The sequence below is a fragment of the Rhinoraja longicauda genome, chromosome 8 (assembly GCF_053455715.1).
Source record: "Rhinoraja longicauda isolate Sanriku21f chromosome 8, sRhiLon1.1, whole genome shotgun sequence".
NCBI lineage: Eukaryota > Metazoa > Chordata > Chondrichthyes > Rajiformes > Arhynchobatidae > Rhinoraja > Rhinoraja longicauda.
The window spans coordinates 35,507,912-35,521,075 of NC_135960.1; the positions used below are offsets into that span (position 1 = coordinate 35,507,912).

A 13,164-nucleotide genomic window follows, 5' to 3' on the forward strand; every position below is an offset into this window, starting at 1 on the left:
CGGATCATGATTCTTGGTGACTTTAATATTCATGTTTGCTGTCCCACTAAGCCTCTTGTGAGTGAATTTATGCACCTGGTTGAGTCCTTCAATCTGACTCTTCACACCACGGGACCCACTCACAAGTTAGGCCATACTCTCGACCTAGTGTTATCGTCCGGATTCCCAATCAACAACATTGAAACTACTGAAGCCTGTCTATCGGACCACAGCGCTATCATTTTTGACGCATCTCTGCCTTTATCTCCCGCAAAATCTCATCTCCCTGTTCGCTACTGCCGCGACATAAATTCATTGACTGCCAGTAAATTCTCCGAGGCTCTCACAGCTGCCCCCAACATCTGCACTATTGAGGCCTCTCCCCCCCCCCCCCCCCCCCCATCTCAGCACTGAAGATCTCGCCTCTTTATTTAATATCACTTGCTCTTCCATCCTGGATTCTATCGCTCCCCTTAAAATGAAAAAGCCTAAGCCCAAAGGTCGGCCGTGGCTCAATGACACCACCAAAGCCCTAAGAAGGGAGTGCAGAAAATCAGAAAGGAGGTGGAAATGTGACAAGCTTCAAATTTCCTTCGAAATTCTGAGAAACAATCTTCTCAAATACCAGGAAGCAGTAAAGTCTGCTAGAGCACAATACTTCTCCGACCTTATTTCCAAAAACTCTCATAACTCCAAGGTCCTATTTAGAACAATTACCTCTGTCATATGTCCCGCCCCCAGTACCAGCTTAGTTGGGTCCCCTGCTAAGTGCGAAGAATTTGCTAAATTTTTCACCAACAAAGTTGAGAACATTAGAATGAACATTTCCCCTCCCACCCGTGACCTAGCTGTCTCACTAGTCTGTTCATCTAAATTGGACTGCTTCCAACCCGTCACTCTATCCTCCCTTGCAAAGCTTGTCTCCGCTATGAAACCTGCAACCTGCCCCCTTGATCCTGCCCCCACTGCCCTTCTGAAGGATGTCATTGCAATAGCCGGACCCAGCATCCTCTCTATTATCAACAGTTCTCTGGCCACTGGCACTGTTCCAACCAGTTTCAAGCACGCGGTGGTCCAGCCCCTACTGAAAAAACCTAACCTAGACCCCACCTTGCCTAGCAACTACAGACCCATTTCCAAACTGCCATTCCTGTCAAAAGCCCTTGAAAAGGCAATTCTAAACCAATTAGTGCCCTACCTGCACCAATACACCATCCTGGAAAGTTTTCAGTCAGGTTTCAGAGCCCACCACAGCACAGAGTCTGCCTTGTTGAAGGTACACAACGACCTGCTTCTCGCCATCGACACCGGCGACTGCAATCCTGCTCCTTCTCGACCTCAGCGCAGCGTTCGATACAGTGGACCACACCATCCTTATTGACCGTCTCCGGTACGCGGTTGGCATTGATGGCACTGCCCTGAGCTGGTTCGCTTCGTACCTCAAAGATAGGAGTTTCGCCATCAACATAGGCAGTTATTCCTCTGCTCCAGCTAGCCTCTCCTGCGGAGTTCCACAAGGCTCCATCCTAGGCCCCATTCTCTTCTCTCTATACATGCTCCCCCTTGGCCAAATCATTCAAAGGCACGGCATTTCTTTCCACTGCTATGCCGATGACACTCAGCTTTACCTCCCCCTGAAACCCAACAACCAGTCAAATTTAAACAGCCTCTTACACTGCCTTGAGGACATAAAATGTTGGATGGCACAGAACTTCCTCCAATTAAATGAGAGCAAGTCTGAGGTCATCCTATTTGGCCCCCCCGACTCCATCAAATCGATAACAGGCAGTCTTGGAAGTCTATCCTGCCTAGTCAAACCGCATGTCAAAAACCTCGGCATGATATTTGACTCTGCATTAAAATTTGATAAGCAAGTCAACGCTGTGGTAAAAGCCAGCTTCTTCCAACTTCGAACTATAGCTAAAATCAAACCTTTCCTCCAATTCGACGACACAGAAAAAATAATTCACGCTTTCATTTCCTCCCGCCTAGACTACTGCAACTCCCTATACACTGGGATCAGCCAATCTTCCCTGTCCCGCCTGCAACTGGTCCAAAACGCCGCAGCGAGACTCCTGACAGGTACCCGTAAAAGGGACCATATAACACCGATTCTGGCCTCTCTCCACTGGCTCCCTGTACGGTACAGAATCAACTTCAAGCTCCTCCTATTCACGTATAAAGCCCTAAATGGACATTCCCCCCCCCTACATCAAAAATCATCTAACCCCCCTCTCTAACTCCAGGTCCCTCAGGTCGGCCGACTTGGGGCTACTCACTATCCCGCGATCTAGGCTTAAGCTCAGGGGTGACCGCGCTTTTGCGGTTGCAGCTCCTAGACTGTGGAACAGCATCCCTCTCCCCATCAGAACTGCCCCCTCCATCGACTCCTTTAAGTCCAGGCTCAAAACCTATTTCTACTCCCTAGCGTTTGAGGCTCATTGAGGAGGCGCTGTGAACTGTTTGCGTGCTACTGTATGTTTCATTTTTTTCCTTAGTACCTAATCAGATGTACAGCACTTTGGTCAACCTGGGTTGTTTTTAAATGTGCTATACAAATAAAATTGACTTGACTTGACTTGACTTGAATACAGTTTAACTATGTTCGCCTAATTAACATCTGAATTTAATAATATATTCCTTTATTTGTCCCATAGCGGGGAAATTTTTTACAAACGTTATGAAAACATATCTATATAACCAAATGAGACGACCTTCATGTTAGTGCATTTATTTGGTCATTGAATCCAATTAAAGACTCTTAATTTTCTTTTCTGTTTTCATCTCTCACCTGGTAGGCTCAATGACTTTACACCAGTGGCAACAACTAGCGCAGCCTAATCTGGGCACTATTTTAGCCGAACGGCCTGGGGTCCTCACTAAAGGCTTTGAACTACTTCCAGAAGATAGCATCTACCACCTCTCCGATCTGGAGGAGGACAGCGAGGACGGAATCACCTTCGAAGCTCAGCACACTTCCACCCCCGAGGATAAGAAAGAGAAGAAGCAGGAGAAAGAGAAGGAGCCTTCAAAAGGGATGGGACCACCATCAGACATTTTTCTGCCAATAAATAGCCTCTCCACTCATGATTCAACAGCTGGTGAGTTTTATGTGAATTAATGAACAAGCAAGAGAAACCCTGAGCAAATTATTCTTGTGACTTGTATGGGGACAATCATTTATGGAACAACCCACAATCATTTAAAGAGAGTACATACATAGATACGGAATTAGGTAGCATGGAAACAGGCCCTTCAGCCCAACTCATCAATGACGATCAAGATATCTATCTGAACTAGTTAAATTTGCCTGCGTTTGGCTCAGATGCCTATCCATATATTTGTCCAAATGTCTTGCAAAAAGATGTAATTGTACCCTCTACATCTGCTGTTGAATCTCCACTAATCATTCACTATCCTGCTGTACTTATCTATTCAATCGCAGGAGTACAACACCTGTCTTTTCATCTCTTCCCTTCCCACCATCCTAGCATCCAATTTAGACAATAGACAATAGACCATAGGTGCAGGAGCAGGCCATTCAGCCCTTCGAGCCAGCACCGCCATTCAATGCGATCATGGCTGATCACTCTCAATCAGTACCCCGTTCCTGCCTTCTCCCCATACCCCCTCACTCCGCTATCCTTAAGAGCTATATCCAGCTCTCTCTTGAAAGCATCCAACGAACTGGCCTCCACTGCCTTCTGAGGCAGAGAATTCCACACCTTCACCACTCTCTGACTGAAAAAGTTCTTCCTCCTCTCCGTTCTAAATGGCCTACCCCTTATTCTTAAACTGTGGCCCCTTGTTCTGGACTCCCCCAACATTGGGAACATGTTTCCTGCCTTTAATGTGTCCAATCCCCTAATTATCTTATATGTTTCAATAAGATCCCCCCTCATCCTTCTAAATTCCAGTGTATACAAGCCCAATCGCTCCAACCTTTCAACATACGACAGTCCCGCCATTCCGGGAATTAACCTAGTGAACCTACGCTGCACGCCCTCCATAGCAAGAATATCCTTCCTCAAATTTGGAGACCAAAACTGCACACAGTACTCCAGGTGCGGTCTCACCAGGGCCCGGTACAACTGTAGAAGGACCTCTTTGCTCCTATACTCAACTCCTCTTGTTACAAAGGCCAACATTCCATTGGCTTTCTTCACTGCCTGCTGTACCTGTATGCTTCCTTTCATTGACTGATGCACTAGGACACCCAGATCTCGTTGAACTCCCCCTCCTCCTAACTTGACACCATTCAGATAATAATCTGCCTTTCTATTCTTACTCCCAAAGTGAATAACCTCACACTTATCTACATTAAACTGCATCTGCCATGTATCCGCCCACTCACACAACCTGTCCAAGTCACCCTGCAGCCTTATTGCATCTTCCTCACAATTCACACTACCCCCCAGCTTAGTATCATCTGCAAATTTGCTAATGGTACTTTTAATCCCTTCGTCTATCTGAACTAGTTAAATTTGCCTGCGTTTGTCCTTCTAAGTGAAGTAGCAATTCTTATGCACTTCTTCCAATTTAGTGCATAGATCACAATGTGTCCTCAGCAACTGCAGAAAGTAGACAGAGACTGGATTATGGGTTTGCAGAGCAGTACACTGGTGATTCTGAGCTTCCAATTGCCTGTCATTTTAATTTGCATCCCACTGATACCTGTCTGGTTTCCTACACTGTTGTAATGACACTCAACATAAGCTTGAGGAACAACACCTAACCTTGCGCATGGGCATGTTGCAGCCTTTCAGATTCACTGTTGAATTCAGCAATATCAGGTAATCCACCCTTTGCGTTTATATCAGATCTGGTCAGTTCTGGTTATCCATCGATAATATTGACTCCGTTTTCTCTTTCTATCAGCATGGCTTCACCTACTGAATATATTCTACAGCACTGTACATCAGTTTGAGCATGTTTTATGTTTTCTCTGCCTAATGCCTAAATTAATCTTTCTACCAGATAGCCTCATCAACAGCTTATCCCCATAGCAATCTGGGAATCACCCTTTTGGAGAAATTCCCTCTACCCTATCCTTTCTTCCAGCATCACTGTAGTGTAAAGTAAATCTGTTTTCCCTCTTTCCACAGATGCTCTCTGCAATGTTTCCATTTTCTATTTTTGTTTCTGATTTGTCTGTAGCCTCTTAGACTGTTCCAAAGAAACCCAGCTCTATAAACTCAAGGAATAGACTGGCTATCTGACTACAGCGTGGGCAGATTACGCTTCTGAGCTCAACATTGAATTCAGCAGCTTTGGATAATCAGCCTTTTCAATTTGTGTCAGATCAGGACAGCTCTGGTATAAGTGCAGGTACTGTGGGCTTCTCAGTCGGTTGGGCAGTATCTGGTCAGGGGTATTTTATCTTGTGCATTTATCTAGAAACCTTTCCTGATGAGGGGATCATTCAGACTGTCATAGACATTATGCCTCACTTTGCGGACACACCCCAGCCAGTTTTGAGCTTCCAGCATTACCTGTTAACTTCCTGCAGGAGGAAGAAAGAAAAGATTGTACATCCTGGGCTGTGCTAACTAACCCTTCCTTGTGGCTGCTTACAGCTTTTTCAGACTGTGTACAGAAAGAAGATCAAGAGTGGATATATTTTGGAAAAGGGTAATTGAAATCTTCAAGCTGTTCTTTTTGTCTGAATTCGACACTGTTGCTAACCTACAAAATGATCTTTCTCTGTTTATAGTGCGGAATCCAGGCAAATGTCTGTCACAAACCAACTCAACTTACACCTTCACCACCTGTAGGATCCTTCATCCCACTGACATTGTTCAAGTCTCAACAAGGTGAGGTGTTAGTCTCCAGTGAGTTTTCTTCTGGAAAAGTTGGCTCCAGTGATCCCTCTTTTGCTTTAATGCATTATATTCTTGACACAGTGTGACCATAAAAGAGAAACATTACTTAAACCATGTATATTAAATATGTAATTGACAGAAGATATTCTGTCCACTGAGTCTGCCGGCTCTTTGGACAAATTTCCCATTAAGCCCATAAACTGCTGTTGCCCTCTCCCTTATAATTTGCTCTTGAAATGCATGTCCCTTTTTTTTAAGCTTACTGTTGAATTTGTTTCTACCATCCTTTCAGTTAGCAGAATCCAGATCATAATGGCTTGGCATAATAAAATCTTGCCATTTCCATTCTGTTTGCCACTTGCCTTAAGTGTGGAATCATTGTTTACCCGTCCCTGCTGGTAGAAACAGTTTCTCCTTTATTGTAAAAATATTGAATACTTTCCATTTCTTCTCTAAAATTTTCTTCTCTAAACAGAACAGTTACATTGACTCCCATTAAATTCTTTTTTAAAATTTGTTATCTTTTATGTGCAATCTTATTGTAATGCAGCAAACATGCAACAAGTATTTTGACATTTGTGGCAATAATCTTTTTAAGACAATTAGTGAGAAATTATCTTGGACCAGCAAGTTTTATATTAATAGTTCAATAGTCCTTTATTGTCACATGTACCCTAAGGTACAATGAAATTTGATTTACCATCCAGTCACACCAAAATTAACTATAATTATCCAGGATAAAAATGGGTCATTTGATTGCTTTTCTCAATGCTTTTCTCCAGTTCCTCCACCAAAATGTAATGCAGCAACTTGGCCAAGGCTTTTTTTTACAGCATCCCCCACCTATGACATCAGGAAGGACAATGGCAACAGATATAGATAACATTTATGCCTGTACATTCTCTTTAATGTAGCATACGATTTTTACTTAAAATATAGCACCTTTTTTTGAATATTGGAACTCCAAGCCAAACATCCACTGAGATTTCAGCAGTTGTAGGTGGTGGCCTCTCATTGCCTCATGGGCAATACATGACTTTGTCAGTAAAGCCCATGTAATAAATATAAGAATGCATTTCATGAATGCTCTGGTAGTATAACTCTTATTCCTTTAATTCAATGCAGATGATAGTGTCATGGTCAATCCACAGAAATTCTGGTAGTTATTTTTACAAGGAATTGATGATGAAGGCAAGTGGGATTTATTTCTCTGTTCTTTGTTTTAGTATTGGATATGCTCCGGTGCCAAACACAACGAGTTCATCCATGAACGTGATCACCAGTCCCAGTACCCCTATCGCAACTTGCCGGCCAAGCATTGGTGAATCCTTCACAACGAGGAGGGGGTCGACTACCACTCTGAGCACTACCAGCAGCTTGCAAAAGCTCTTGCAAGATCGTGGAATCTCTGCTGGAGTTTATCATTGTCCTCTACTGCAAACCCCACCAGTGTTTCCTCCCAAGATGCTACCTATACCCCGTACCCCACCAAACTCTCCCTCCCACTCCCCATGCCTATCGCCATTGCCCTTTGATATGCGGGGAGCTATTGATAACTTCCTTGCCTCACGACCTGCGGAGACGCTGCTCCAGGAAGTCTACTGCCTGAAGCCTGGTCGGAGCTGTGCCGACTCTGCTCCCACCAGTCTGAACCTGGTCAAGAAATTGCAAAAAATGGGAATAACCCAAGCTGTGGCTCCATGGAATACCCCGGAGGGTGATGACAGCCTAGAACGAAAGGCCAAGCAGCACCTCCAGGAATCGGCAATGTTCATGGGGACTGGCAGCAGCCTGCTAGGAGCCTTGAGACGGAACCAGAGTCTCCCCAGTGTACTTGGTGGATTTGGCATGCCAATACCAAAAATGGGCACCTTCAGCGAGGAGAAGGCAGAAACCAAATTGGTTTTACCTGCAGACAAATGACCCATCTGAATTCCTTATTCTCCCCCATCCTCCCTTCCCAATCAATCCTCGTTCCTCAACGCTTGATCCAGCCTTGAGTAGTTTTAACAGGAAGGCAGGCTTTGTGTTAATGTTGTGATAAGCTCCTGAAAGTTTGAAGTTGGTAAGCGTAAGTGGACAAAGGAAATAGAGTTGTTTAAAAGATGAAATGATTTGAGGTGAGAAAAAAAGTAAAAGGATTGATTAGTGAAAGGCAGAAGGGAGGTGACATGGAAGGTACTTGAATGGTTTAAGGATTTATAATGAAAATAAGGGATTTGTACAATGGCTGCGTCAGCAGTTTGACACTAATGAACAAGAGTCCAAGCTAACCACTGTTCCTCTTGCCCGTGGGAATTAATTTGTTGTTTCTGCTTCTGGCATTTTGACAGCAAAGCACAAAATAAGGCATTAAAGCACATTCTGAACATTTTATCTGGACAAACACTACAAAGGCCACTAGCAGTGCTGCCCTTCATCCCTGGCAGCCCCAAAACAAGCCTTGCTATTATCTGGTATCTATTGCACACACTGTCTCACCACCTTTTGAAGATGCATGCAGTTTTAAATCCCCATACTTTTGAACATTTTAAAGCAGTTATATCTATTTCTCTATCAGTTTGAACAGAAATATAAATTAATTGTTTTGTAAAACCAATTTACTAAATAATATTATAGTCCTTTGACCATCACATTACCCCAATTAAATTCTGTTTTTGGAGCACTGTTTGATCAGACATTTCACTTTTTAGACCACTGTTTAATGCAACATTTCACTTTTTAGCACGACAGTAGAATTATTTGCACCTCAAGGTATGACATAATCACTTTTCACTTTAATACAGTCAATTATAAACCCACCACAATGTCAGCATCGAAGGGATGTGCTGATTATTGCTGACAGTAAAATTGGTGACCTCCAGTGACTGATACCCATGCACAAGAGATTGCATGATACATAACCTATCCCCAGGCAAGATGTCTTGGCAACAGAGATTGAAATGCATTCAATTTAAATCCATGTATATTCAATTGTGATTTTGAATAGGCTTCAGATGATTGGTGAATAGGCAATTTTTTTGAACTGGTGCTTCAATATCATTATATTACTACTTCATGTAAGCTCTTAAGGTGTGCATTTTGTTTTGCTCTATGTGGAAATCCATTTTAAAGCTATGAATATGTCTGGCCAAATTTAATTTTGATCTCTCGTAGCCTGCAAAAACGACCGGTGGAATTGCTGGGTAGAATTTGAGACAGCATTATTTTGTTTAACTTTTTTTAAACCTTCTCTCGTTCTCCCTTTCGGCTGCGGAAAGTGAAACTGGGGAGAAAAATCTAGGGGTTGCATGGTGGGGCCACGGAATCCTCCTGTTGGCTTTTTGAGGTGTAACATGTAGAGGCAGAAATTGATACGGAAATGTAGAAAATGCCCATGGAGATCTGACCACAGCCAAACAACATGGTCTTTCATTTGTTGCACAGTCCAGATGGAATGAAGTGGAAGTAGGAACATTTAGATAGTGCGAGTGATACTTCCAATTTAAATATGGTGCCTGGTTAATGGTCTCAAAGGTCAAGACCATAATTTTTGAAGTTATTATTGACATAGTATAGATTGATATTGTATTTATTTCTATGCACATTCAGCTTTTCTTGAAGAAGGGATCATTGTCATTTTTAGTGGGTATGCTACAATCTCGAACCTCAGGTCCAGACACTTTCCATGCTGCACGTCATAGGAAAGATTGAAGACAAAGGATGACAAATTTACTCTCCCCTCAGTTTTGGAGTTGCCAATTTTGATTGGACAGAGTCTTCCAGGAAGTTATCGTGCAGCTCCAATCTCCCTGCTCCCAGTCCAACCTTTGGTCATCCACCCTCGCATGTCCTCTTCCCAATCAGAAAGCAAATAGACTTTGGCAGTCAAGAATCACTAAATTCACTAACAGTCAAACATTTTCCCATCTCCATATTTTTAAATTCCAAGACCAAACAGTGTAATTCCAAACAGTTAGAACCCACCTTTGAGAGTGCTGTGGGCAGAACACAGTAGGTTCCAAACCTCATTTCAGAACAGCCTTGGGATGGTAGTATCGACATAAATGGGGATAATATCTTAGGCTGACAGCTGCCCTCCAAAGCTGACATCAAAGTTCTACAAGCTATCGTCTTCAGAGTATGCAGATTACATGTAACACTGCCAGCTCCAAGTGGCAAAATCACATTAATCTTAACCTTGGACATGTTTTTGCACTTTCAAGAAAAAATGCACTTTTAAAAAAAAGCTTATTTGTAATTCTAAAACAAAATCTACGTGTAATGTAGAATGGCAATCTAAAACAATTTGCAGAATAAGCGTTCAAATCTTTATTTGGAATGTTGACATTTTTTCAGTTATGATTTGAAATTTAGCTTCCAGGTGCATTATAAACTTGTTTACTTCGCAAAGGAGAGAGTTTTGTCCATTAGTCTCTGATCAGGAGTGCGTTCTGTTGCATTTTGTTCCGTGCTTACAGTTGGGTAGTCTGGTACAAGCCTAGAAATCCTCGTCCACCTGCCATTGGCCATCTGCAGAGAATGCAGAGGTGGAACTTGCTATTGGAACTCCGAGCAATTGCAATGAAACAGACAGTGGGAATTCCCTTTGGAATCCCAAATTGGTGACTGCTGATTACAAGTAAAGGGCAGGGAACAGCAGGACATCAGGATAGATATAGGGAGAATGCAAGAACCCAAATTTAATAACGTCTCAGACACTGCACACACCCTTTCACCCTGTGTGTTAACAGGGTTCAGTTCCACTACTACTTTCTCAGGTGAGTTGCATTTCAACTATCCATGTGCATTTTTTGTGGATTTATCTTTTTGAAAAGGGAGTCACATTCACTTTCTTCTATAAACTAGTAGAGCCAACATTGATCAAGCCTAACCAGGTTTCGCCTGTCTAATGAATATATACACTTCATCCAGCCTGTGAATTCAGAGCAGTTCCTTGGTTGACCAGTTGATGCAGGTATCTGAGGCTGGGTTAGAAAGGGGGAGAGAGACAGCTGTTGGAAGGATAGGAACACACTTATCTGATGGGCTTTTTGTTGAATACTGCCCTCCACCAAGTGTTCTGACTAAAGCAGTTTCCGACCACTCACCGACAAGTGTGATGGACCAGCTGTGACTACAAAAGCTGGCTAGCATTGTGGGTGAGTGGAAGTGTTAACCAAACAGAACTTGCAACAGCAATGTACACTGTACCTTGTTTCCATAAGACTTTCAAGGAATGATGTTGCAATCATGATAGCAAAGCTGTAATAATTACTGTGTCCCATTGTGCATCATTGAATTTACATGTCTTTTAGGAAATGAGGAAGGTTTTGGTGTGTTTCCTTGGATGGTGATTAACCAGGTGAAGAATTGGGCATGTTAAAGATAAATTCACTCAAAGGGATAACAATCTCTATTTGACCAGTTATTGAAGTCTGTATTGCTTCCAGTTCCCAATGTTTGTATATATCTGGGCTCTGTATAAAGACATTTCCCCAGCTCTGGGGGAATCTGAGAATTTTTGTTTGTCTAATTGAAATATTGTTTAAGAATGTAAATTTACCATTTAAATCCGTCCTATGAGAGAAATAGGTTGTATTTTGTTCAGACATGACCTTGAATCCAGCCTGTGTGTCCCGCTGCATGCCACCAGGCGAGAATGTCCTATCCTCACTGGTTGGACTCTGAATTTCAGAGGAATTCATTGAAACCCATTCAGTTAAGTTTGTATCTGTTGCTTGCATGTTTTGTTTATATTAAATAAATATTGTAAAGGAGGGTGAGGGTTCAGGCTGACCAAAGATGAGTGAGATGTTCCCATTTGTGTGGCTGATCGGCCGTCCGAACACAAGCCCTGCCTTTCAAGGCCCAAGAGTAGATGGTCCCAGCACGCGCAATATTACTGGTTCATCCTTGCTGAGTTTGCGCAATCCCCTACCAATGGCTTGATTGCATTTTCATGGAGGATATCTGGGAAATTCTTGCACTATTTTTTGTAGGAGGAGATATCTTTAGTCCAGTGAATGAATAGTTGTACTAGCTATTATAATATGTGGTGTTGTCCTCCTATGTCTACTCATGGCAATGTCAGAAGATGACTTGGCACCTGGCTGGATGTACTTGATACCTTTTGGTTCCCCTCCCATAACTACCCTATAAAGAATGAATGGAATTGTTCTTGCTAAGCCTCATTTGTTATGCAACATTTGATATTTATTGTAATAATTGATGTAACTGCAAAAATATGTGATATTTCTGAGTCACTTCAATTCATAAAAGTTTTTTAAAAATTTAACCTTTGCCTTTTGAAATTTCTTGCAATTCTGCTTGGAATTGGTCTGCGCTGAGGTGAGCACTGGTTGGGTCGTGAGTGATACATGGGGTTGCTCACAGTAAGGAGACCTTGAGTCTCCCAGTTAGAGTGAAGCTGGGTTACACGAGGGGAATATACCATTTCTCAACACACCATGCATAGAGCAGCAAGATAGCATTGAAACCTTGCAGATAAAGCACACATATGACACTGATCAGTTAGCTCAAAGGGCATGCTGATTTGTGGTTATAGATCCGTATAACCCTGTGCAACTATCCCCTGACAATAATTCAGCATAGCAATAAAAATGTTTTGCTGGCAGCATTAGGTATAAGCGATCAAATCTCCTGATGAGATGACCTTGCACTGTTGGACACTTACTTTGTTTTTGTCCCTGTTTTACTGTTTTAAATTAGACTGTAGTTTAAACTTGACCATGGGAGGGATTTCCATTGATGCCAATGCAGTTCTTATTCCTAGATCGACAGCGCTGCTAGATTGCTTTTCCATTCCTACGTGATGGAAGCAAGCAGCTGCTGTGAAGAACTGGCTACTGAACGGGATGTTCATGCTGTCCCATTATACCATGGGTGTACAGGCATGTGAAATTTCCGCGTTTTTTTAATCAATTTTCCGCGCTTTTTGCATGATTTCCACGTTTTTCACTTTGCCAGAATCGCGTTTACCAGCCGAGAAATCGAATCGGGAAAAAAAAAGAAAAGAAACGATGTAAGGACGTAATGAACACTAGGGAGAGGACATTCTGGCCTTCCATCACAGTGAGGAGGTGACTGGAGGAGACTCACTGTGATGGATGTTTCTTTTGTTTGGTGTTGGTTTATGATTGTATGTGTTATTGCATATTTTTATTGCTTATTTTTATTGGTCTTATTGTTGAACTGCGGGTAATTTTTCATTTCACTGCACATTTATGTGTATGTGACAAATAAATTGACTATTGACTATTGGGTTCCGCTAGAGGTCGCTGGGCGTATCCGCGAGAAATCCCCCGCACCCTGGAAGTCTCCCCGACAATGTGGCATCGAGGCTGGGCAAGGCAGCTAATCT

General features: G+C 42.6%; 1 protein-coding gene across 2 annotated transcripts in view; it reads left to right on the forward strand.

Annotated features, from left to right (window-relative positions):
* trak2 (trafficking protein, kinesin binding 2) overlaps positions 1–12,078 on the forward strand; it is a 76,428-nt gene extending 64,350 nt beyond the window's left edge. For both annotated transcript variants that reach the window (XM_078403639.1, XM_078403638.1), the window contains 3 exons: positions 2,778–3,080; positions 5,693–5,792; positions 7,028–12,078. In XM_078403639.1, coding sequence (XP_078259765.1) covers positions 2,778–3,080; positions 5,693–5,792; positions 7,028–7,724 — 1,100 coding nt within the window. In that variant the 3' untranslated portion in view covers positions 7,725–12,078. The remainder of the gene's footprint in view (positions 1–2,777; positions 3,081–5,692; positions 5,793–7,027) is intronic.
* The last annotated feature ends 1,086 nt before the right edge of the window (positions 12,079–13,164 follow it).